The sequence below is a fragment of the Manihot esculenta genome, chromosome 6 (genome assembly GCF_001659605.2).
Source record: "Manihot esculenta cultivar AM560-2 chromosome 6, M.esculenta_v8, whole genome shotgun sequence".
Taxonomy (NCBI): domain Eukaryota; kingdom Viridiplantae; phylum Streptophyta; class Magnoliopsida; order Malpighiales; family Euphorbiaceae; genus Manihot; species Manihot esculenta.
In genome coordinates, this window is record NC_035166.2 from 15224701 (window position 1) to 15251914 (window position 27214).

The 27214-nt window shown below is 39.1% G+C and overlaps 1 protein-coding gene across 3 annotated transcripts; it reads left to right on the forward strand.

Moving 5' to 3' along the window:
* The first annotated feature begins 23251 nt into the window (after positions 1–23251).
* LOC110617717 (beta-1,4-mannosyl-glycoprotein 4-beta-N-acetylglucosaminyltransferase) lies at positions 23252–26608 on the forward strand. Of its 3 annotated transcripts, XM_021760688.2 has the most exons (4): positions 23253–23512; positions 24490–24581; positions 24668–24760; positions 25198–26608. In XM_021760688.2, exon 4 carries the CDS (start codon positions 25291–25293, stop codon positions 26380–26382), a length of 1092 nt encoding a protein of 363 aa, XP_021616380.1. In that variant the 5' UTR covers positions 23253–23512; positions 24490–24581; positions 24668–24760; positions 25198–25290; the 3' UTR covers positions 26383–26608. The 3 variants fall into 3 exon arrangements, with proteins under 3 accessions (XP_021616379.1, XP_021616381.1, XP_021616380.1); XM_021760687.2 differs by having other exon boundaries at positions 23252–23512; positions 24490–24760; XM_021760689.2 differs by lacking the exon at positions 24668–24760 and having other exon boundaries at positions 23252–23512.
* The last annotated feature ends 606 nt before the right edge of the window (positions 26609–27214 follow it).

Below are 27214 nucleotides of genomic sequence, written 5' to 3' on the forward strand. Positions count from 1 at the left end.
AACCAACCACATTCTCGTATGCCTCAATAGTTCCAGCAGAAACCACAACCTCAGGGACGAAACCACAACCTGCTTATGGTTCGGGCTGATTCTCCACTATCTTCCTCCATGATGTGCTCCAAAATTAACTTCCACAAAACACAAAAGTATCTTCGGCTAACTGAATGTCGCGAGCGCGACTTTGATAATGGTAGCGAGCGCTACAAATCTTCAATTTGCTTCTGCTTCATCCATGCATACACCCAGCAACGTAATCAGCTTCGAATGACCTTCAAGTTCCTTCTCGCACTTATCCCTAGCAATTTCAGTCATCTCTCTTGTAATAAATTCTTGAATATGCAATCCAAGAGTAACGCCGTACTTCCTTGCTTTATTCCTTGTCAATGGTCCTTGTTGTAGCTCCAAGGGATCCTTGCCTTGCTTCCCATGCTGGTTCACATCATTCTCCCCTTCTTTAAAAAGATTTGTCCTCAAATCATGCCGTTTGTTCAACTTACCTTGGCCCTTCAAATGCTTGAGGGATTCATGGTCAGTATAAATCACGAACTCCTTTGGCAGCAAGTAATGCTCCCACACGTCCAACGCCCTCACCAAAGCATGTAACTCCTTGTCATATGTAGAATAACTCAGTTGTGCACCATTGAGTTTTTCACTAAAATATGCTATTGGCTTCTTCTCTTGCATCAGCACAGCCCCAATACCTACACCAGAAGCATCACATTCAATCTCAAAAATTGAATCAAAATTAGGCAAAGCTAAGACAGGTGCAGATGTCAACTTCCCTTTCAAATTCTCAAACGCCTTTTGCTGCTCTTCTCCCCACTGAAATCCAACCTCCTTTTTGATAATGCTAGTGAGTGGTGCTGCAATGGTAGAAAAATCCTTCACGAATCTTCTATAGAAACTTGCTAGCCCATGGAAGCTCCTCACTTCAGTCACGTTCTTAGGAACAGGCCATTCCTTTATAGCTTTCACTTTCTCTTCATCAACTTCTAATCCCTGTGCACTCACAACAAAGCCAAGAAAAACAAGCCTATCCATGCAAAATGTGCATTTCTTAAGCTTGGCATATAAGTTTTCTGTTCTCAAAGCTTCCAACACTATCCTAACATGCTCTAAATGCTCATCTAATGTCTTACTATAGATCAGAATGTCATCAAAATAAACAACAACAAATCTGCCCAAATAAGCTCTCAAAACATGGTTCATTAATCTCATAAATGTACTCGGTGCATTAGACAACCCAAAAGGCATTACTAACCACTCATATAGGCCATATTTTGTTTTAAAAGCTGTTTTCCACTCATCCCCAGGTTTCATACGAATTTGATGATATCCACTCATAAGATCAATTTTAGTAAAATACCTTGCACCATGTAACTCGTCCAACATGTCGTCAAGTCGTGGAATGGGATGTCGATACTTCACCGTGATCTTATTTACAGCCCTACAATCGACACACATCCTCCACGTGCCATCTTTCTTTGGTACCAGCAAAACAGGAACGGCACAAGGGCTTAAGCTCTCTCTAATCAAGCCTTTCTCCAACAGCTCCTCCACTTGTCGTTGCATCTCCTTGGTCTCCATTGGGTTACTTCGATATGCTGGTCTATTTGGAATCGTCGAACCAGGTATGAAGTCGATTTGGTGTTCAACTCCCCTTAATGGCGGTAAACCACTAGGCAGCTCCTCTGGAAACACATCTTGAAAACCCTGCAACATAGACACAAAACTAGAAGGCAAATGGTCAAGTGAAACATCAATATTAGTAAACAAAGTTTCTTTATATCTAATGAGCAATAACGGCTGCTCGTTAGATATTGCAAATTTAAGCTCTCTTGGTTTCGCATAAAAAGTTTGTTTCACCTTTCCTTGGTTTTCTCTCACCAATGGGCCATTTATTTGATTATTTTCTTTTCTGGCCTCCTTTCCCAATTTCTTCTCACATTCACTCTCCTTATCATGTTCTCTCGCACTTCCCTTAATTTTTAAAGTAGCACCCCTTTTGGTCGAATCTTGCTTTGCTTTTTCATGCATCTTCCGATGATCTTCATACACCTCCAACGGTGATAATGGTACAAGAGTAACCAGCTTTCCTTCATAGGTAAATGTGTACCTATTTGAATACCCATCATGCTGCGCCTTCCTATCAAATTGCCATGGTCTTCCTAACAACATATGGCCAGCTTGCATAGGAACTACATCACACAACACTCCATCTTTATACCAGCCTATAGAGAATGGTATCTTCACTTGTTTAGTAACCTTCACCTCTCCACTATCATTAAACCATTGTAGTCTATATGGATGTGGATGTTTTAAACAAGTCAATTTCAGCTTCTCCACCATTGTCTCACTTGCAGCATTGGTGCAACTACCACTGTCAATGATGAGCATACAAACTTTACCCTCAACTAAACATCTAGTATAAAATATGTTATCTCGTTGCTCTAGACCTTCTTCTTTCACTTGCATATTCAAAGCACGCCTAGCAACTAACATATCACCACGTTCAGCAACCAACGCATTCTCAACTTCTTCTTCACACTCATCAACATCATCAAGCATATCATTCATATCATTATTATCACCATCACTATGGTCAGAATCAGAAACTAAACCCCCATCATCAGTAGCAATCATAACTCTCCTATTTGGACATTGAGATGCAATATGCCCATTTCCTAAACATTTGAAACACTTAATATTTCTACTAGGAGTAGTATTAGGAATACCTGACTGCTGCTTATTTGAACCTCCATTCATCCCTTTTCCACTTGTAGGTGGAGGATTGCTCCTTTGGAAGGAATTCTTGAAATCTCCACCTTTTGAGGGCAAATCATTTGAAGACCCCTTAAAGGTTGAACTACTTCCTCCCACATTCTGGAACTTCCCATATTTGGTGGAGCTCTTGTTCTTGATTTTCCTTTCAATCTTCATGGCCTTCTCAACTAACTCTTCCATGGAATTGTAATCATACATTTCCAGCTCACTTGCAATGTTGGAATTTAGACCTCCCAGAAATCTGGACATTAGCCTTTGTTCATCCTCCTCAATGTCAGCCCTGGCCATGGTCATCTCCATCTCCTTGTGGTATTCTTCAACACTCTTACCACCTTGGACCAGTCTTGCCAACCTATTATACAAATCCCTATAGTAATGAGAAGGAACAAACCTTGTTCTCATTAAGTCTTTCAAGGCCTCCCACTCCGGCACGGGTCGCAATCCTTTTCCTCTTCTACTAGACTTGAGTTGATCCCACCAGAATGTAGCATATCCCCTAAATTCCACGGCTGCGATATGGGACTTCTTTTCTTCTGAGTAATTATGACACTCAAAAATTTGTTCCACCTTTCGCTCCCATTCAATGTATTCTTCCGCATTGTTATTCCCTTTAAATTCGGGTACCTTCATCTTGATGGAACTAAGGTCATTGTCAGTCACAATTTGGTAGTTTTCAGCCACCTCTTCCTGATCACCTCGACCTCCTCTTGCTGCTCTCCTATTGACCTCCTCTTCGCCTCCCCTTGGTAAGATTCGTTGTGGTAATCTCACTGGAGGTGCGGGCTGTTGTACCCTCTCCCTCATCATTAGATTCATGTTCTCTTGTAGGGTGGCCATCATTCTTGCCATCTCTTCCATCTTCTCATTACTTTGCTGCATATATGTCTCAAAATTGCTAGAAATTGAAGCAACATCTTTACCATTCCCACTAGTCATGACCACAACAGAGAAACTCACAAGAAACAATTAGTAACTGAAAGAAAGAATTCACAAGTGTTTCGCTCTTACCTCACTATTGCCGATTCTTTGATTGCACTTCAGAACCAAGGTTCACTCACCAATCTGCCAAGTACGTTCAAAAAGGTAGGATCCTAATCCCTAGACACCTAGAAGACAACTTGACAAGTATCCGGAGGCAGCACAAGAACGTTTGCACTACACGATTGAAAACTAAGTATCGAAACAAACAAATGATACTCAGCAATGTAATGGAATTTCAACGCTAGCTCAAAAACAAAATAGAAACAAGAGGGCAATAAAATAGACAATTCTGGTCAGAATGTATCAAAACCAACTCGCTCTTGGTAAGCTGATTTATGGACTTAAATCTTCTACCCCAAACGCTGGTTTGAAGACACCCCAAGAATGCTACTATACTATGCAATTTGAAATAAAAGAACAGCAGCCCCTCAATGGTGGAAAAAAAATCTGAAGCAAAATTTTCACTTAATTGTAACCCACCTAGAACTGATCCTTAATACTTAAATAGCAAGACTAAAAAGAAAATTTTTTTGTTGGAGCATTTTTTTTTTTTTTTTTTTTTTTTTTTTTTTTTGCTCTCACTATCCCCTTGCTTGGGTCTCAAACAACACCACACGAAATTCTTGAGTGTGTATCAAAAAAAATTCACTAACAGATTCAGTTCGAAGGGAAATAATGGCTGCTAAAAGAAACCGAATTGCCAAATAACAAAATAGCAAGCAACACAATGATTTTGGATGGACAATCCAGGACCTAACAATTGGAATCGAATTGAACAGAAACGAATTGAAGACAATGAACCCTAACGAAATTCGAAACTAAGATACCAAAAAAAACGAAAATATAACACAGCCCTAGAAAGACAGATAGATAAAGATTTACCTGTTGTTGGCTCTGATACCAAATGACGCGGAACCCTATGGCACTTAGTCCTCAAACCCCGTCGCACCTCTGATATAGATTCCAAGAACGTGGATAAACCACCCTCTATAGCACCCTAAGCTTAGCGAAGCTAGAACACTAATAACGGAAGGATTTTGTAGAACGGATCAGAAGAACGCCACAATCGAAATTGATAAGTTGGTCTGATTCGTGATGCAATCAATGAAAGAAGCAAACTCTCACTCTCTCAAAGAAGGCCGAAATTTGCATAAAGCAAATCTGAATTAAATTTGTCAAAAAAACAAAAAAAGTCTCTGATATAAGAATTTAAGGCCTTATTTATAGTGTAAGGCAAAAACCTAAACCTAGTTGGAAAAGGAAAACAAATACTAAGTCAGAAATCCTATCCCAACAGGGAAACAAGCTAAAATAACAAAAATAACTGCCAAGTCTTTAAAAACCAACCACATTCTCGTATGCCTCAATAGTTCCAGCAGAAACCACAACCTCAGGGACGAAACCACAACCTGCTTATGGTTCGGGCTGATTCTCCACTATCTTCCTCCATGATGTGCTCCAAAATTAACTTCCACAAAACACAAAAGTATCTTCGGCTAACTGAATGTCGCGAGCGCGACTTTGATAATGGTAGCGAGCGCTACAAATCTTCAATTTGCTTCTGCTTCATCCATGCATACACCCAGCAACGTAATCAGCTTCGAATGACCTTCAAGTTCCTTCTCGCACTTATCCCTAGCAATTTCAGTCATCTCTCTTGTAATAAATTCTTGAATATGCAATCCAAGAGTAACGCCGTACTTCCTTGCTTTATTCCTTGTCAATGGTCCTTGTTGTAGCTCCAAGGGATCCTTGCCTTGCTTCCCATGCTGGTTCACATCAATCCCATACATGATCAACAATACTCATAAACCTGTAAACATTTCCATATAACAACCAAGCTCAACCTGTACATAAACATAAACATGACATAAACCTCCACTGGAGCCCTCATCAAATGCTCCAATGGGGTATCTCATCATATATAAGCTTGGTTGAAACATAACCTCATATCTCATATCATAAAGACCATGTACATACAAGTGGGATCAACAATCTGTATTGGTCAAGCACAACTCTATCCTCAATATTCAAATTACATAACATAACTTAAAACTCTTTTACATTACATCATAATACAATTTTCATGTCCACAATCTAACTATTACATAACATCACTTCATACTCTGGCTAACCTCCTGGTCTACCCTGTACCTGCACATCTGGGGTTAGGGGAGAGGGGTGAGCTATAAAGCCCAGTGAGCAGAATAGAGAAAAACATATATTAAATATTTCATGCTTCCATGAAATGCAACACATCACAAACATATCACATAAGGATGGTATTGTCACCTATAGTCCTCAACATAGTCCAATCGTGCCAGGGGCGTAGAATGGGCCTCACTGGTCTTTCTCTTACATACATAACATAACATAACATTCCAATATGCCAGGGGCGTAGAATGGGCCTCACTGGTCTTTCTCTTATCATAGTCCAGGGGCGTAGAATGGGCCTCACTGGCAATCCATACCGTATCATCATCATATCATATCATAGGAGGACTAGAGGATCATTCAATAGCCAATCCGCATCCACATCATATTATGCAATGCAACATATTCGTGAATACTAATGTAAACAACCTAAAATATATCATGGCATATATGATGCATGAACATGCTCCAAAAAGTTATATTTCATTTATTTAAAAACTTAAGGTTCATTCCACTCACCTCTGGCTGAAGCTCCACAGACTCTGAAGCAGCTATCTCACTGCTGAGGTCCTCGGTTCCTCGGGTCCGAACCTACACAGGTGGACTCCAATGAGGGACCAAACATATATAAACATAACTCTAATAAACTTCCCCAAAAACCCCCTAGAACATCATGAAAACACCACATAGAAATATGCATGAAATGGCTGAACAGGGCACTTTCGGCGGCACCTTCGGCGGCCGAAAGTCCTGGACAGATCCGAAAGTCAGGCACTTTCGGCGACACCTTCGGCGGCCGAAAGTCCCAGACAGAGACGAAAGTCTCTTTTCGGGGGCAACTTCGGCAGCCGAATGCTGCCTCCACAAAAGAGGGTTCGGCGGCCGAAAGTCACTTCGGCGGCCGAACCTGAGCTTCTCCCGAAGGGCAGAAACTCAGCTCCTCTATGCACATTTTGCCTCCCAAGCTCAAATCATGTAAAAACTAGTTCTAAAACATGCATACCTCACATACATTACACCTAGGGGTCTCAAGCTATCATATACCCCAACTACAACACTTCAAACAACACATAACAAGCTACATTGTTCATCAAAGCATCAAAACCCATAAACTCAACATATACCCTAACATGCATTTCTACCCATAGATCTTGCATAAAACTTAGTTAAAACACATAAGGAGCTTAAGATCGGCTCTTACCTCTTGAAGGTCGAGAGGGAGACGATCTAAACTTGGAGATCCACAAAAATGAGCTCCTGAGTTCCCAAAGCTCCAAAACTTGTTTCAAAAGCTTAGATCTTCAAAACCAAGGGAAAACAAGTGAAAATCTTGAAAGATTTAGAGGAAGAACATCAAAAATGGGTGAGGGGCGGCGGAAAGCTCACCTTGGCCGAAAATGGGGAAAACTCGCCCGTTTTCGGCTAAGGGACCCTTTTATAGTGGCTGGCCAGACCACGTTCGGGGGCCGAATGTGCCTCCGCATGCATGCCATGTTCGGCGGCCGAACATGAGGTTCGGCGGCCGAACCTGGACTTCCCTCACTCATGCTTTCGGGGCCTAACGTGCCTCCAAAACGCATGCATGTTCGGCGGCCGAACTTGACTTTCGGCGGCCGAACCTGGGTTTTCCTCCAAAGACTTTTCATGTAAAAACTCATTAAATTTCATACTTAAAACATTGAAATACATGAAAACATTTTATAAAAACATGTTCTTACCCTTCTAGAGATTTCCGACGTTCGAGATCCCACCGGACGGTAGGGATTCCGATACCGGAGTCTAGCCGGGTATTACATTCTCCCCCCCTTAAGAACATTCGTCCCCGAATGTTCCTCGACTAGTACATAGCATAACAAACAACATAACATACATACAAAACACATAGAGACTAACCTTAAAAGAGATGAGGGTACTGCTGGAGCATAGACTCCCGTGTCTCCCAAGTGCATTCTTCTATGTTGTGGTGGTTCCAAAGGACTTTCACCATTGGGATTTCCTTGTTTCTCAACTTTCTGATCTGAGTGTCAAGAATCCGCACTGGCTGCTCTACATAGGTGAGATCCTGTTGGATCTCTACATCAGGCTCACTAAGAACCTTGCTCGGATCTGACACAAACTTCCTCAACATAGAAACATGGAAAACCGGATGGATTCTTTCCATTGAAGCAGGTAAATCTAGCTTGTACGACACATTCCCAATCTTTTGCAAGATTTCAAAGGGTCCGATGTATCGTGGGGCTAGTTTACCTTTCTTCCCGAAACGAACCACTCCCTTCATTGGAGACACCTTGAGCAATACCAGATCCCCCTCCTGAAACTCTAACTGTCTTCTGCGGACGTCTGCATAGCTCTTCTGTCTGCTTGCAGCAGTCTTGATTCTCTCTCTGATTAAGGGCACCACCCTGCTGGTGATCTCTACTAGTTCAGGCCCTGCCAAGGCCTTTTCCCCAACTTCTTCCCAGCAAACAGGGGACCTGCACTTCCTTCCATACAAAGCTTCATATGGAGCCATCCCGATGCTAGCATGATGACTGTTATTGTAGGCAAACTCCACCAAAGGTAGATGCTGCCTCCAAGAACCGCCAAAGTCCAGCACACACATTCTTAGCATATCTTCTATGGTCTGGATGGTCCTTTCTGACTGTCCATCAGTCTGGGGGTGGAAGGCAGTACTGAAATCCAACCTAGTACCCATGGCATTCTGCAGACTCCGCCAAAACCTGGAGGTGAACTGGGGCCCTCTATCTGACACTATCGAAACAGGAACCCCATGCAGCCTGACGATCTCATCCACATATACCTGCGCCAACTTGTCCACAGAGTAGCCACTCCTGACAGGAATGAAGTGAGCAGATTTAGTGAGTCTGTCCACAATCACCCATATGGAGTCCACTCTGTTGGACGCCGCCGGTAACCCCACTACGAAATCCATAGCTATATTTTCCCATTTCCATTCTGGAATAGGTAGCGGGTTAAGCATTCCAGCCGGCTTCTGATGTTCCAGCTTCACCCTCTGACATACTTCGCAGGCGGACACAAACTGTGCCACTTCTTTCTTCATCGCTGGCCACCAATAAACTCTCTTCAGATCTTGATACATCTTGGTGGCTCCGGGGTGAATGCTGTATCTTGCATTATGAGCCTCTCTCATAATGTCTCCTTTTAGCCCAATGTCATCTGGTACACATAGTCTGCTCCCATAGCGGAGGATCCCCTTACTGTCGAATCTGAACTCACTATCATTGCCTGACTGAACAGTCCTGGCAATCTTCACTAACTCCGGGTCCTCATGTTGTTTCTGAGCCACCTGCTCCAGAAACACGGGTGTCACCTTCATCTGTGCAATCAAAGTACCTGTACCAGACAACTCCAACTGTAGACCTTCATTCATGAGCTTGTAAAACTCCTTCACCACTGGTCTCCTCTCTGCCGTGATGTGGGATAAACTGCCTAGTGACTTCCGGCTTAGGGCGTCTGCCACAACATTATGGCACAGTCCCAGCAGACAGGTTCAGGCAGTGTAGCTCAGCCAGTAGCTCCAGCACCAACTCAAGCCAGTGGCAGAGGTAGAGGGAGAGGAGCAGCCTCTTCTTCAGCGGGTTTCAGAGGTGAAGGTCCGTCAGCTCCAGTGAGGATCTTCACAATGACACAGCAAGAGGCGAACACATCCAACATCGTGGTGGCAGGTAATCTCATCATTGGTTGTTCTGATGTGTATGCATTGATGGACCCTGGTGCATCTCATTCTTTCATCGCTCCGAGAACCGTGCAGAGGTTAGGGTTGATGGTCTCTGAGCTAGAGTGTCCCCTATGGGTCAGTGGACCCAAGTGTGACCCGTCAGTGGCAGAGTCAGTCTGCCAATGTAGTCCAGTTTTTGTGGAGGGAAGATGCATGTCCGCCGACCTTGTGGTTCTAGAGTTGACTGATTTTGACGTCATTCTAGGGATGGACTGGTTATCTACCCATGGTGCTACCTTGGACTGCAGGGACAAGGTAGTTAAGTTCAGATGTCAGGATGGGTCAGAAGTCGTCTTCAGAGGAGACAAAGGGGGTACACCTAGAGGTATGATATCGGCCCTACAGGCTCGTAGGCTACTCAGGAGGGGTTGTCAGGGTTATCTAGCTCACGTGAGAGAGCTAGACAGTCAGGTTGGAGAGCCCGCCTCAGTGCCAGTGGTCGGAGAGTTCTTAGACGTGTTCCCAGACGAGCTTCCGGGTTTACCACCTGCTAGGGAGATAGAGTTCGAGATAGAGTTAATGCCTGGAACGAGACCGATCTCTATCCCTCCCTACAGGATGGCCCCAGCTGAGTTGAAGGAATTGAAAGAACAGTTGCAAGAATTGGTAGACACTCTGGCTCAAGATGTGCTGCAGGCTCTTATGATCAGTAAAGATCTCACATTTTACCCCATAGAGGTAATGCCTCCACATCTTGAGTGCAAAGATGACTGCTGCCATCTCCAGATCGTGTGTGGGGTAATTCAACTCATGCCTCTTCAGCTGTCTAGAAGCATAAGCGATCACCTTGCCATTCTGCATCAACACACAACCCAAACCTACTCTGGATGCATCACAGAACACTGTGAAGTCCTCATTGCTAGTTGGCAGAGCTAACACTGGTGCTGAAGTCAACCTTTTCTTAAGCTCCTCGAAACTTTCTTCACACTGGTCGGTCCACAGAAACTTCTGGTTCTTGCTGGTCAATCTGGTTAGAGGAGCTGCAATCCTTGAGAAGTCCTGAACGAACCTCCTGTAATAACCAGCCAAACCCAAGAAACTTCTGATCTCAGTCACTGTGGTGGGTCTAGGCCAGTTAGTCACAGCCTCCACTTTCTTGGGGTCTACCTCTATTCCATTCTCTGACACTACATGCCCCAAGAATGAGATGCTCCTCAACCAGAACTCGCACTTGGAGAACTTGGCATACAAGCCATGTTCCCTCAAGGTTTGCAGAACTATCCTCAGATGATGGGCATGCTCCTCTGCATTCCTGGAATACACTAAGATATCATCTATGAAGACAATAACAAAGTGGTCCAGGTACTGTCTAAACACTCTGTTCATGAGGTCCATGAATGCTGCAGGGGCGTTTGTTAACCCGAACGGCATTACAAGGAACTCATAATGCCCATATCTGGTCCTGAAAGCTGTCTTCGGCACATCTTCATCCCTTATCCTTAGCTGATGGTACCCCGATCTTAGATCTATTTTGGAGAAACAACCCGCTCCGGCTAGCTGGTCGAATAGATCGTCGATCCTTGGCAATGGGTACCTATTCTTGGTAGTGACTTTTTTCAACTGCCTGTAGTCGATACAAAGTCTAAGGGATCCATCCTTCTTTCTTACAAACAGCACTGGAGCACCCCAAGGTGAGGTACTCGGTCGGATGAAACCCTTGTCTACCAATTCTTGCAACTGTTCTTTCAATTCCTTCAACTCAGCTGGGGCCATCCTGTAGGGAGGGATAGAGATCGGTCTCGTTCCAGGCATTAACTCTATCTCGAACTCTATCTCCCTAGCAGGTGGTAAACCCGGAAGCTCGTCTGGGAACACGTCTAAGAACTCTCCGACCACTGGCACTGAGGCGGGCTCTCCAACCTGACTGTCTAGCTCTCTCACGTGAGCTAGATAACCCTGACAACCCCTCCTGAGTAGCCTACGAGCCTGTAGGGCCGATATCATACCTCTAGGTGTACCCCCTTTGTCTCCTCTGAAGACGACTTCTGACCCATCCTGACATCTGAACTTAACTACCTTGTCCCTACAGTCCAAGGTAGCACCATGGGTAGATAACCAGTCCATCCCTAGAATGACGTCAAAATCAGTCAACTCTAGAACCACAAGGTCGGCGGACATGCATCTTCCCTCCACAAAAACTGGACTACATTGGCAGACTGACTCTGCCACTGACGGGTCACACTTGGGTCCACTGACCCATAGGGGACACTCTAGCTCAGAGACCATCAACCCTAACCTCTGCACGGCTCTCGGAGCGATGAAAGAATGAGATGCACCAGGGTCCATCAATGCATACACATCAGAACAACCAATGATGAGATTACCTGCCACCACGGTGTTGGATGTGTTCGCCTCTTGCTGTGTCATTGTGAAGATCCTCGCTGGAGCTGACGGACCTTCACCTCTGAAACCCGCTGAAGAAGAGGCTGCTCCTCTCCCTCTACCTCTGCCACTAGCTTGAGTTGGTGCTGGAGCTACTGGCTGAGCTACACTGCCTGAACCTGTCTGCTGGGACTGTGCCATAACAGCTGCTCTAGGACAATCCCGAGCCATATGTCCCTCTTGCCCACATCTGAAGCAGGCTCTGGACCCATAGAGGCACACTCCCCTGTGTGGCTTACCACACTTCACACATGCTACATTGTCTGCACCTGAGCTTGAGCCACTTCCTAATCCCAGACCTGACTTGATCTTGCTCCAGAACTTGTTCTTCTTCTGCTTCTTGGTGGTACTGCTCCACCTCTTACTACCTAAACTTAAGGAAGAAGGATCCACTTTTCCCCTACCTGGGGTTTTGGAACCGGAAGGCTGTGCCACTGACTGCTTGACTTTTCCCTCGATGATAGCACTAGCCTCCATTCTCCTAGCCATATCGACTATGGTGTGAAAACTCTCTCTATCGGCTGACTGTACCAAGGAGGAATACCTGGGATGGAGCTTCATGATATACCTCCTTGATTTCTTCTGGTCTGTGCTAAGGTCCTGCCCAGCAAATGGCAGCAACTCCATAAACCTGTCAGTATATTTGTCTACACTCATGTCATCAGTCTGCCTCAACTGCTCGAATTCTATTATCTTCAATTCCCTTGAACTATCAGGGAAAGCCCATCCTGCAAACTCATTTGCGAAATCCTCCCATGGAAGACTGTCCACCCTCGGTTTGATGTAGTTCTTGAACCACTCACGGGCCTTCTTGCATTTTAGGGTGAACCCAGCCATCTGAATGGCTCTACTGTCATCCGCCCCTATCTCGTCTGTTATCATTTTGACCCTTTCCAGATACGCAAATGGGTCATCACCATCATCATATTGGGGAGCACCCAGCTTCATGTAGTCGGTCATCTTGACCTTGCTCCCTCTGGATGAGCTAGGGTTAGGAGGTTGAGTAACTGGGGCTGCTGGTTCTATAGGTGGTGGAGGAGGTGCAACATTTTCCGTGGTAGGGTTTTCTGGATTTGGGTGATAGGGTGGTGGTGGATACATAGGATACTGTGGGTATGGTGGGTAGTATGGTGGGTATGGCATCTGTGTGGGGTAAGGGCTAAAACTAGGGTAATCCGACGTACCTCCCATCGAATACCCGGGGTGTTGCGAGAAATGTGGGTAGTGGGGTGGCTGAACAAATCCCGAGGCCTGAGTGCCTCCTTGGGACTCTCCCATTCCCTCTTCTGACATACTAACCCCCAAACTGCCATCCCTCCTCTGGTCCACATCCATGCTGTCCTCCACATCCACTGACATTCTCCCTTGTACAGTTCCCCTCACAGATCTGCTTCTGTCCAAATCCAAAGACCTTCTAGGGTCTCTCATTGTTCGGTCCCTGCTGGACCTGCTAGACATTGCCCTAGGCAACGCTGGAGGACGGGCGCTCATGCCCTCATCCTCAGGTGGCACTCCAGTCAATCGTGCAGATCGACGAGTTCCTCTCATCCTGTTTTCTGAAAACAGCACATAGCACAAACATCAGCATCATATGGTTCATGTGGGCACACATGAACCCTCATCACATACATAGCATACATAACATATCATTTATGCACATGCATATAATCATGGCATATCACATCATCATGCAAGACAGGACTCAACATCCTATCCTAGTGGACATGACTTTTCCTATTGTGCTTGACCTTCTATAACATCTATGAGCCCAACACTCTAGGTCCGACCATATGAACCTAGGGCTCTGATACCACTCTGTAACGATCCGGAAATCCGGACCGCTACCGGCGCTAGGATCCAGATCGGCATAAGGCCGCCGGGAACCGTAGCAAGCCTGACATAACCTGTAATCCTGCTTAATCCCATACATGATCAACAATACTCATAAACCTATAAACATTTCCATATAACAACCAAGCTCAACCTGTACATAAACATAAACATGACATAAACCTCCACTGGAGCCCTCATCAAATGCTCCAATGGGGTATCTCATCATATATAAGCTTGGTTGAAACATAACCTCATATCTCATATCATAAAGACCATGTACATACAAGTGGGATCAACAATCTGTATTGGTCAAGCACAACTCTATCCTCAATATTCAAATTACATAACATAACTTAAAACTCTTTTACATTACATCATAATACAATTTTCATGTCCACAATCTAACTATTACATAACATCACTTCATACTCTGGCTAACCTCCTGGTCTACCCTGTACCTGCACATCTGGGGTTAGGGGAGAGGGGTGAGCTATAAAGCCCAGTGAGCAGAATAGAGAAAAACATATATTAAATATTTCATGCTTCCATGAAATGCAACACATCACAAACATATCACATAAGGATGGTATTGTCACCTATAGTCCTCAACATAGTCCAATCGTGCCAGGGACGTAGAATGGGCCTCACTGGTCTTTCTCTTACATACATAACATAACATAACATTCCAATATGCCAGAGGCGTAGAATGGGCCTCACTGGTCTTTCTCTTATCATAGTCCAGGGGCGTAGAATGGGCCTCACTGGCAATCCATACCGTATCATCATCATATCATATCATAGGAGGACTAGAGGATCATTCAATAGCCAATCCGCATCCACATCATATTATGCAATGCAACATATTCGTGAATACTAATGTAAACAACCTAAAATATATCATGGCATATATGATGCATGAACATGCTCCAAAAAGTTATATTTCATTTATTTAAAAACTTAAGGTTCATTCCACTCACCTCTGGCTGAAGCTCCACAGACTCTGAAGCAGCTATCTCACTGCTGAGGTCCTCGGTTCCTCGGGTCCGAACCTACACAGGTGGATTCCAATGAGGGACCAAACATATATAAACATAACTCTAATAAACTTCCCCAAAAACCCCCTAGAACATCATGAAAACACCACATAGAAATATGCATGAAATGGCTGAACAGGGCACTTTCGGCGGCACCTTCGGCGGCCGAAAGTCCTGGACAGATCCGAAAGTCAGGCACTTTCGGCGGCACCTTCGGCGGCCGAAAGTCCCAGACAGAGACGAAAGTCTCTTTTCGGGGGCAACTTCGGCAGCCGAATGCTGCCTCCACAAAAGAGGGTTCGGCGGCCGAAAGTCACTTCAGCGGCCGAACCTGAGCTTCTCCCGAAGGGCAGAAACTCAGCTCCTCTATGCACATTTTGCCTCCCAAGCTCAAATCATGTAAAAACTAGTTCTAAAACATGCATACCTCACATACATTACACCTAGGGGTCTCAAGCTATCATATACCCCAACTACAACACTTCAAACAACACATAACAAGCTACATTGTTCATCAAAGCATCAAAACCCATAAACTCAACATATACCCTAACATGCATTTCTACCCATAGATCTTGCATAAAACTTAGTTAAAACACATAAGGAGCTTAAGATCGGCTCTTACCTCTTGAAGGTCGAGAGGGAGACGACCTAAACTTGGAGATCCACAAAAATGAGCTCCTGAGTTCCCAAAGCTCCAAAACTTGTTTCAAAAGCTTAGATCTTCAAAACCAAGGGAAAACAAGTGAAAATCTTGAAAGATTTAGAGGAAGAACATCAAAAATGGGTGAGGGGCGGCGGAAAGCTCACCTTGGCCGAAAATGGGGAAAACTCGCCCGTTTTCGGCTAAGGGACCCTTTTATAGTGGCTGGCCAGACCACGTTCGGGGGCCGAATGTGCCTCCGCATGCATGCCATGTTCGGCGGCCGAACATGAGGTTCGGCGGCCGAACCTGGACTTCCCTCACTCATGCTTTCGGGGCCTAACGTGCCTCCAAAACGCATGCATGTTCGGCGGCCGAACTTGACTTTCGGCGGCCGAACCTGGGTTTTCCTCCAAAGACTTTTCATGTAAAAACTCATTAAATTTCATACTTAAAACATTGAAATACATGAAAACATTTTATAAAAACATGTTCTTACCCTTCTAGAGATTTCCGACGTTCGAGATCCCACCGGACGGTAGGGATTCCGATACCGGAGTCTAGCCGGGTATTACAGAGAAGGAACAAGAGAGTCTATAGAGGGTGATTGTGAATTAGAACCAAATTGTGTAAAGGTGTGATCATAATCAAAATTTGCATGAACAAGACCACCTCGTGCAACAATACTAGCAGAATCAGAATCAGGATCAGGACTTAAGGTGTCATCAGGTAAAATGATAGGAATAGTAGGACAAGGAACATAATAGTCTTGAATTGAATGATGGATAAAAGGGAAAATATATTCATGAAAATTAATATTTCTACTAACAAATATTTGTTTTGTATCCAGATTTTGTAATTTATATCCTTTTTGAATATTATAATAACCAAGTAAAATGCACTTGATGGCTCTAGGATCAAACTTATCTTTGCTAGGATTGGTCTTTAAGTGATCATAAACAGGTGGTTTGTGAAACAAGGCTTCAAAAGGAGTTAACCAATTAAGGGTTTTGACTGGAAGTCTATTAAGAATGTATGTAGCTGCCAATATACATTCATACCAATAAGATTTTGGAAACTTTGCCTGAAATTGAATAGCCCTAGCAATGTTTAAAATATGCTTATGTTTAATTTTCATTGTGCCATTTTATAGAGGTGTATAAGCGCAAGTAGTTTGATGAATGGCACCTTTAGAAGCAAACAAAGAAGCACATTTTACATAATGAATTATCCTCCATTATCAGACCTAAGGATTTTAATTTGTCTGTCAAATTGTGTTTGGACATTATTGAAAAAAAAAATCAAAATAGAGTCTGTTTGATCTTTGAACTTAAGCATATATGTCCATATGGCTTTAATTTTGTCATTGACAATAGTGATGAAAAATCTAGCTCAAAAAGAGTTGTGGCAATACTATTACTTTTATGAAAGAGCAATCTAGACATTTTGGCTGAGGGACATAATGAGCACAAGTAACTAGTATCAACATATTTCTTAAAATCATGTATATGAGATATCTTTTGAAGGGAAGAGTGCCCTAACCTAGCATGAAGAACATAGAAAGAAACTTTTGTGATTGAATTTGTAAAAGAGGCAATCTATTTATTACAATCATCAATCTCAATGGTATTTACAGAGAGATTGAAAGATATCACATTACAAACAGAATCAAGATATAACTGAATGATGGAACTACAGAAACTAGTACTATCTAAGATGTATAACCCATTGGTTATTCTTCCAACAGCTATTATAGAATTATTCTTTTGGTCCTGAAAGAAACAGCAAGATGAGTAAAATTTTAATGTCAAGTCAAAGGTTTTAAGTAACTTGGACACAGACAATAGATTTACATTGAAATTAGGAGCAAAGAGGACATATTCAGCAATTTCATGCGTGTGTGCAGTGTAATGGTGCCTACATGTGAGACTTGTGTAGAAGAACCGTTTGGTAAATAGACAGTTATAGGTGAAACAACTGTAGAGATATATGGCATATAACATTTATAAGGTGTGACATGATCTGATGCTCCAGTGTCAATAATCCATGCTTTTTTTTTGTCATTACAGCACAACAATTCAATATTGAAGAAGTGGATTGTGTATTGAAATAGCGAGGATTATAGAGTGGTTACTAGAGTTTGGATGATAGGTATAGGCTGAATCTGAATTGACTTTATTCACTGTAGCAATGGCTTTACCTTTGATTAATCGATTCATCTCCTATTGTAAGGACTCAAGCTTGGAATTGACTTCTTCAATCTTGTTCAACTCAGTGGTGATAGATCCAATATCGTCTATTGGTGTTTCTGGAATTGATCTTGTACTATGACCATCTACATGTTTTACATGAGCAGTATATCTTGATTTAAAAGTCCTTGGAACCATGAAGTTCTTGTTCTTGTTCTTGTTCTTGTTCTTGAACCAGTCTAGATAACCGATCAACTTGAAGCATCCCGATCGTGTGTGTCCATCCAAATTGCAATAATCACAGTGGCCTCTCCTTGCATCGTACTTTCGATATTCTCTCCTATTGCCATGAGACCTTATTGCCAAAGTAGCAATTTCAGTATGCTCTGTAATATTCGTTTGAACTTCCTTCTACCATTCCACTAGTAAGACCATTGAGAATGCTTTATTCATTGTTGGTAATGGATCCAGAAGCAGAACTTGGCTTTGAACCTGATCGAAGGCATCGTTGAGGCCCATAAGGAATTGCATGAGATGATCTACATCGTGGATTTACATCACGAGTTTTTCAGATTCACAATTCCACGAAGGTATTGGCACGATGTTGGCTAATTCATCCCAGAGTTGTTTCAACTTGCTGTAGTACACTGTTACATAGAGATTTTCTTATGAGATTGATGCTATCTTTCGCTTGATTTGATAAATTATTGGTCTGTTGTTTTCATCGTATCTCTCTTTGAGCTCGATCCAGATTTCTCTAGCATTGGTAATATAGAGAAAACTTCCAACCAACTCTTTCGAAATAGAGTTTAAAATCCACGATGTAACCATGTAATCGCACATTTTCCACCTCTCATAGTTCTCAGAACCATCGTCTGACATGGTCACTTTTCCTTCCACGAATCCTAGCTTTTTCTTAACTCCAAGTGCAATCTTCATCGCTCGAATCCAACCTTTGTATTCAGTTCCGTTTAGCTGGATAGGCACAAGCGGCATCACCGGATTGTCAGAATTTTACAATGTAAAAGTATCATCGGTCGCATTTTGGTGATTTCTCTTGCGAGAATCGGTTGAGATCGTGCCCTAACAGAGCTCCTTTCTTCCATCGTTCAGCTCTGAGTCTGAGAAGATTCTCGAGGTAAGAGAAAGAGAAAAGAAAAAAGAGGAGAGAAAATGTTTTAAAAGACCCGCTCTGATAACATCTTAAACGGATGGTAAATAGTAATTTTATTAGAAGTGAATTTAGAATATGTACAAATACACCTATTTATAGAGTGTAAATATACAGAAAAATGTACATGAAGCTACTAGAACTTCCACACAAGCCTAGCCAACTATACATACTAACAGTACAATGCTTAAGCCAAGTAGTGCCCTATATGTCTTATCCAGGAGTGCTTGAATCATTGACTTGCCGAGAAGCAATCAAGCCCACCGCAATTAGAGGTTGAAAGAATTTTTCAGTTGAAGGGGATTGTTTATCGCTCATCTCTTATTTCAATGGAGCCCCCTCCCCGACTCTTCTGAGTAACATGATCAATGAAATTAAGGGCATCACTGTCTTTTCTAGTCTTATCTCCTTCAATTTCATCAAAAGAGAATGGAACCGGAAAGTGCATCATTTGGCCAAAAGAACTCTAAATCAATCGGATTTCCCCATGCTTGCTAGGAGAGTTTGTTAGCTTTAGTCTTAAAACCATCCTCTTATCTTCGATAAAAAAAATTAAATTCAATTAAAAGAATTGGAATGTAAAATAAATGCTACACATGAAATACCAATAAGATATTAGCATTAAAGTTAACAATAGTATTTTTTAAAAAAAATATACAAAATTCCTAAGTAAATTTACGGACCAACATTATATTATGAGTAATTACTTTTATTAGTGATAAAAATAACTTTAAAAAGACCTACGAAAATATGCATTGATAATTACTTAAGACATCATTTTAATTGCCAACAATGGAAAAATAAAAATAATTATACATTATTAAAATGATTTTAAAATATTATTTACTTGCATATAACATAAATTTCATCGGTAATCTTTGTACTAAAAAAATTAAAAGACAATGATAAATATGTATAATAAATTAAATTTGTTGGCATTCCAAGGCTTAGTCTGGTGGTAAGTGCATCCTGTAACCTTGAAAGGTCTAAGGTTCAACTCCCCCAATCCCCTATTTCAAAAAAAAAAAAAAATTAAATTTGTTGGTAATATTGAGTCAACAAAATTAATGACAGCTAGAAAAATATTTACCAATATATACTTTGGGATAAATCACTCATAATTTCAATTTTTTATCAGCAAATTTTATCAATGAGCCAATTATAGGTGTATTACTGAGGCATCGGTATTTAGATTATTAAAAATAATTGTTAATTCTTTTTTACTGTCTTGTGTATAATTGTAATCAATATAATAAAAACTTGCTTCGTATTTACAAACTAATGTTGAATGACTAAGAAATATAATGAATTATTATGTAAGATGGCGGTACACGTAATAGATTATGTTTAACCTTAATTTCTCAATTTAAATAATTTTTAAATTTTTTAATATTGTTAATACTTGAGAATCCATCATATAATTTATGATTTAGACACACTTAAATACTGGTTTAATTTAATAAAGCAATTAATAAATTGAGATGGTTTGATTTAATAAAAAAATCAATAAACTAAGATTAATTTAAAAGAGAGCAAATATTGTTAGAAAATGAAAATAATTGAGGCAGCCTTATATTTAGAGATGTTAAAGTTTTATTTCATAATGTAAAGTGGAGGTTTCTTTATAAATTTTTTTTTAAGTTGATCTGAGTTGGGTCTTGATAAAAATATATATATTTTCATACGTATTAACACTCCTCTATAACCTGTTTCATTAAATGGAATAAAAATTCATTTTAATAGATTTTTCGAGCGATTCATTAATGATGGACAGTTATATAAAAATGCTGAGTCAATTAATTCATATTTTACCTGTCGAGTACGTTACATCAGTATTATTCATGGCATGCATATTTAATATTTTATAGTGGATCTGACTTAGATCAAGAATGTTGAGGTGTGATATGAGATTATTCAGGTCGTTTTCAAGCTTTTTCAATCGAATTAGCAAAAAAGAATTTATTTATTTTTCCTCCTTATTAGGTTTTAGAGATAAATGTGATGATCTCAATTGATTATAGTGCTTATATATTATTAATTAATTAATAAAAGACTATAATTCAAAAAATATGTTAAATATCAATGAGAGATTATATATAATAATAACTAAATATATAAATATTATGGAAATATTAGTTTTATACATGAAAAATTAAGACATTAAATATGGTATATATGAAAATTTATAATATATAAAATAAATTCATATTTACCTCGATTTATTTTAATTTTTTAAGGTCAGAAATTATAATTATTTTATTAAGAAAAATATATTTTAATGTATTAAAATAAAAATAGAAAAGTAAAATGGATAAACCCGAGACTGCCTTTTTCTGTTTTTTTTTTCAGCTTTTCTTGGACTTGGAAGAGCCAAGTCACCTTTAATAAGGACAAACAAAACTTTTGTTATTGATCACATTTACAATATAACTCTGCCCTAAATCTTGCCAGCTGTACTTCATTACTGAGTTATGGAATTGATCATATTAGAATCATATAGAGCACATCTGGAATCATGAAAATATATGACAAATATTAAAAAAAATGTTAATTTTTAACACAATTGACGTAATAAGTAAAATAATTAAATATTAAATTAATCAAAATTCAGGGAAAAATTATTAATCCCTAAAAATTAAATAAATTTATGTTAACCATCGCTAAACTGGGCTGCATTCTCTTTTTGTCAAATTTCTTTTTTTGGCTATTCTGTTCGTCTAAAAATTTTTCTGTTTGACTTGATTTATTTTGCATAACTGATCAACTCTTGTGTGTTTATGTTTGTTTGGAATTTGTTTGTTGTGACCATTATAGTTTTGAGTTTGTTTATTGTCATTGATCAGTTTTATGCATTTTCTGTTAATGATTCAAGAGGTGTATTCGTTGAAATTTTAGTGAGTGTGTTGTGAGTGGTTTGATTTGTGATTCGAGTCTGATTTTGGATTGGGATTTCTGAATTTATCTTTTTATGTGTTGGTAACTTAATCGATTGACTTTTTGGCTTTGTATCTTTCGGCATCTTTGCTAGATCTGTTAAATACAACACAATGCATTATTGAAAAAAAAAAAGAGTTATTTAGAAAATTACTATTTATCTATAAGTTATAGGAAATTTAATTATTAGTCTATTAATTTTAAAAAATATATTAAAATATTATTAATTTTTTAAAAAATTTATTAATTAGTCACTCACTTATTTTTAGCCATTAAATATTATAAAAAAATTAAAATGCTCTAATATAAAAAAATTAATTAGTAAATATTTTTATAAAATTAAAAATTAATTAATGATTTTTTAAATTACAAAAATTTAATAGTGAAATACTTAGTAAATAGATTAGTGAAAGAATTAGTTAATATATTAAGGTATATTAATATATTTTTTAAAATTAAAAGATTAATTGATAAATTTATTTAAAATATTAGAATTAAATAGTAAATTTTTTATGTTTTTCACATGTAAAAATATAGTATATTAAAAAATAATTACAAATTACAAATGAAATGTTAGTTGGGCTAATCAAATATTGATTTTAAGTAAATTGACGCAAGAATTAATTAATATTATTTTTATTTTATAATTTTTATTTATTTTTATAATTATCTTAAAATTATTATTTATTTTTTTACATTATAGATTATATAGATCGATTTTTATAATTTTTATTCTATTTTATTTTTAAAATTTTTTAATATTTAATAAAATTTAATATTTTTAAAAGATATAATTAAAAAGTTAATAAAAGATATTTTTTAATATATATAAAAATAAAATAAAAAATTATGAGAAAAATAAAATTTAAATTTAAAATATTTAAATTAAAAAATAAATACATTAATGTGTCATTTTTAGACTATATGTATTGGTAAAGGAATAGGAGCCCTCGTGCTTTTTCAGTTTTTCAAAAAATGCTTCATAATAATTATTAATTAAATGCAAGTAAAGATGGTTTTTCTTTTATATTTGAGAAAAAGAAAAAAAGGGAAAAAAAAAAAGTTTTTTAATTAATATTGTTTCTGTAACTAGTTTCCAATGTGACGTCTACAGCACTAACTTTGTGGACGTTAGTACAATAATTTACCCACTAGCACTCAACACGAACTGCCACGTCATCATCCGTATCAAGTCATTTCTCCAGCGCTTAGAGTATGTGGCGGTCATTTAGTTCTGACTCATCTCTCAACTCCCTATTTCGTATCCAAACGCCACGTAATCAATCATATACTTTTTCGTCCCTCCTCTACATCCAAACACACAAAGATGTATTATTTAATCCAATAGTTTATCTCCACGTAACAGTTCCCCGCTTAAGTTTGAATTTCCTTGTGGTTCTGACACTAGATGATACTCTCTCACACGTTCTCTTCGGTCCTCCTTTCGTCATGGCATGTGTCTCTTGATACTAACCTTTCTCTCTCTACAAAGGCGTTCTCTCTCTCTGGCTTTCAGCTAAAAAGGCTTCAACTTTAACCAGTGGCCCTGTTTTCTTCCTCAAATCGTAATGGAAATGGCGGAAGGTATTAAATTGTAATTTTACACGAACTGGCGGGAAATCTTTAGAGTGATTGTATCAGTATCGCTCCTCATGCACCTTCATTATGGTAACGATTTCACGCTTTTAATTTGCTTCAGTTTGTTTCTTCTCGTTATCGCATTTCGCGATTGGAATTTAATTGCGATTTCTCCTTCGATTGATCGAATTTTCTTCCGTGTTTGGCGTTTTCTAGTTTGGCGTCTTATCGATTTTCTAATTATTTTTTAATCAATTTGACTGTTTTAGAATTGTTCCCCTTTTTTTTACTAAATAAGGGTTAGGGTTTCGTTGCCCTAATGATGGGTTTATTCTATTTTGAATTTTTTGAGCTCACTGCTTAATTTCTGCTGTAGAAGAAGAAAAGGAAATAAAATTGGGATTGATAAATTTTGTCTTTGAATTGATTGGAGTGATAAAGTTTTCTTCTTTTTCCTTTTCTTGGAAATAAAGATATGGACCGCTGTTTATCTTATTCTTTGAAGATTGACATTTTATTTTCCCCTCATTTTGGATTTTTGAAAATAGATTTGATCTGTGAACAGTTTTTTTTAACCCAGGAAGATTTTGATTGACCAATCTCTATCAGACCTAATTGCTTGTTATGTGTACCAACCTACACTGTTATGATGCTAATTTATATTCTCTCAGCTTTAATTTATAAATTTCAATTAAATAGATTTGAACATTCTTCGTTAGCGTTGTGAAGCTCTAATTAATGCATTTTTTTATTTGAGCTGCTAATTAATGCATCAGTTTGATGGTCAACTCTGTATTATTTATTATGCATGCATACCAATTCAAAGAAATTTTATATTACTAGAGACACTAATACTCCTGTATGAAAGGTTTTTTTTTTCATAAAAAAAAAGGAAATATTCATTTATTTAAGACACAGTTGCCTCATTTAATAAAAGTTGTCGTCTATTGATTATTTTCTTATATTCACTACCACCCTTTTCAAGCATTTGCAAAGTTTTACTTTTCTTATACTCGTGATGTATTGTTGTTGTGTCTTGTCTAATAAGACTGTCTCCTTCATTTCAGGAATTATATTCTAATTCTATTACTTGGACGATTCCTGGATTGTGAGAGGAGAATTGGGATTACTTTAGTCATCAGGAAACACATTACATCAGGTTGTTTGACCTTGATAGCTGTTAATACTTTATTTATAAGTTTGTGCTTTATATTTACACTTGCAAAGAAACCGCTGGGGAAACAGGAAGCATAAGTTTATCAGCCAGTGGTGATGCTTAGATCATCTGTGACTAGACCTTCTTTTGACCTCAGTTCTGAGCTGTTTTTCAATGACCAGGTTTATTTCAGCAACACTTTCTTATCTGTCCCGGTTTTTTACATTTGTGCTTAGTTGCTGAGTGTATTTCCTGCTATATTGTTTGATAATAGAATAATTGACTTAGGTTAATTATGTATGTTGACCATTGATTAATTTTAGCATTAATGACATGTATACTTAGCAGCTGCATGGTTGCTTAGCCTAATGCTTGCAAACCGAGAGAATATTTGACCCCTTGCAGGGATCAATTATGGTGATTTTATCTCTAAAATGTACCACCAATATTCAACTCTGGTATTGAATATGTATATTCCTTGGTCAAATGCAGCATTCACATTCTCATTTCTTTCCAATAAATAACCAATCATTATATATTTCAGAGTAACATTATTTTTGGGATGTGTATATAGGTGCAATTGTCTTGACTCGATGATTATCTCCTGAATGTTATGCAGGTGATTAGCATAAGTAGAGCCATGATTCTTCGGATGATCAGATTGAGACTAATATGCCAGTAACTCTACCTCAGTATCTTTCTATTCTGAAGCATGGCCCCTCGATCTCTCCGCTTAATCTCCAAAAGCTCAACTCGAAGGCTTCTTTTTGGTATACCCTTGGTACTTGTGTCAATTTTTATGATCGGAATCTTCACATATGCCCAGAAAATCTCCTATTTTTTCCGTCCACTTTGGGATAATCCCCCTCCTCCCTTCGAGCATCTGCCTCACTATTATGCAGAGAATGTTTCAATGGAACATCTTTGCCACCTTCATGGTTGGTCTCTACGTCATGAACCTCGTCGTGTCTTTGATGGCATCATCTTCAGCAATGAGCTAGACATTCTTGAAGTCAGATGGCGTGAGCTTCATCCGTACATCACTAAATTTGTAATCCTTGAATCTAACACCACTTTTACTGGTGTACCTAAACCCCTCTTCTTTGCCTCAAACCAGGGCCGGTTTGCCTTTGCTGAGGGCAAGATTGTACATGGTGTATTTTCTGGCCGTACTACTATCCATGGGTGTCATGAAGATCCTTTTGTGCTCGAGTCAGAGCAGCGGGCAGCTATGAATAGTTTGATTCTCCGTTCAGGGATTTCAGGTGGTGATTTGCTTATTATGTCAGATGCTGATGAGATTCCAAGCCCTCACACAGTGAAACTACTACAATGGTGTGATGGAATACCACCAATCTTGCATCTGGAACTAAGGAATTACATGTACTCATTTGAGTTCCCTGTAGATTACAGTAGCTGGCGTGCTACAGTCCATATTTATGGCCCTTGGACCAGATACCGGCATTCACGTCAAACTGACATTATCTTTTCTGATTCTGGATGGCATTGTAGCTTTTGCTTTCGAAGACTTCAGGAAATTGTGTTCAAGATGACTGCTTATAGTCATGCAGATAGAGTGAGAAAAAAAGATTATCTAAATCACTCGAGGATTCAGAAAATCATTTGCACTGGAAATGATCTGTTTGATATGCTCCCAGAGGAATACACATTTCAGGAGTTGATTAAGAAGCTGGGTTCAATACCTCATTCGGCTTCTGCAGTTCATCTTCCTGCATATTTGTTAGAAAATGCAGAGAAGTTTAAGTTTCTTCTTCCTGGTGGATGTTTACGATCGGCAGAATGAAGGTTAGGTTAATGAGCAGCCCCAAATAATACGTGAGAAAATGTTTAGATGTTAGTTCTGTACTAAACTTTGTCTTGCTTTTTCCTCTTGAGGCTTGAGTTCATAATTTTATTGGGGATACAAAGGCCGTATCACCCACTTCATTGTGTTGCAATCGTTGCGTATGTTTTTGAATTCCTGATAGTAGATGAGAACAATTTTTTAGAGAGATTTTTTTTTGGCACCATTCTCCTTACCCATTTCTCCATTTGGTTCAATATTATCTATTTTCTGGAAACTATATTTCTCCGGAAATATATTTCTAGAAAAGTATGTTTGGTTTACAGTACATAATTTTTTAATAAGTTTGTTTTTAAATTCTAAAAAACAATAATATTTTTTATATAATTTAAAATTAATAAATTAAAAAATAAATTTGTAAATTTTACTATAATTAATTAAGTAGAATTTATTAAGAATAATCTGAGTAACTTATTTTCTTGTATAAAAGAAATAAAATGTTTTATTTTTTATTAAAATTATTTTAATAGTGCAAATTAAGCTGATCACAGTTAAGAACTAGGAAAGCTCCTAGTCTTATAAAGAGGTTACTGTGGTGGGTTATCCATATACGGAATTTGGAATATCTGTGAGATAGTCATTGCCTGGTGTGGTTCCCGGAAGAGGATAATCTGCATGTTGACACTTGAAACTGAAAAGGCTGAATATATAATTTGACTTTGGATCTTTACACAGAATATCAATTGGCGTATAGACATTTTTTTTTTTTAATTTTGAAACTTTGACGTTCATAGGACTTGCTATGGGCAAATGTGACTTGCACTGGTGGCGG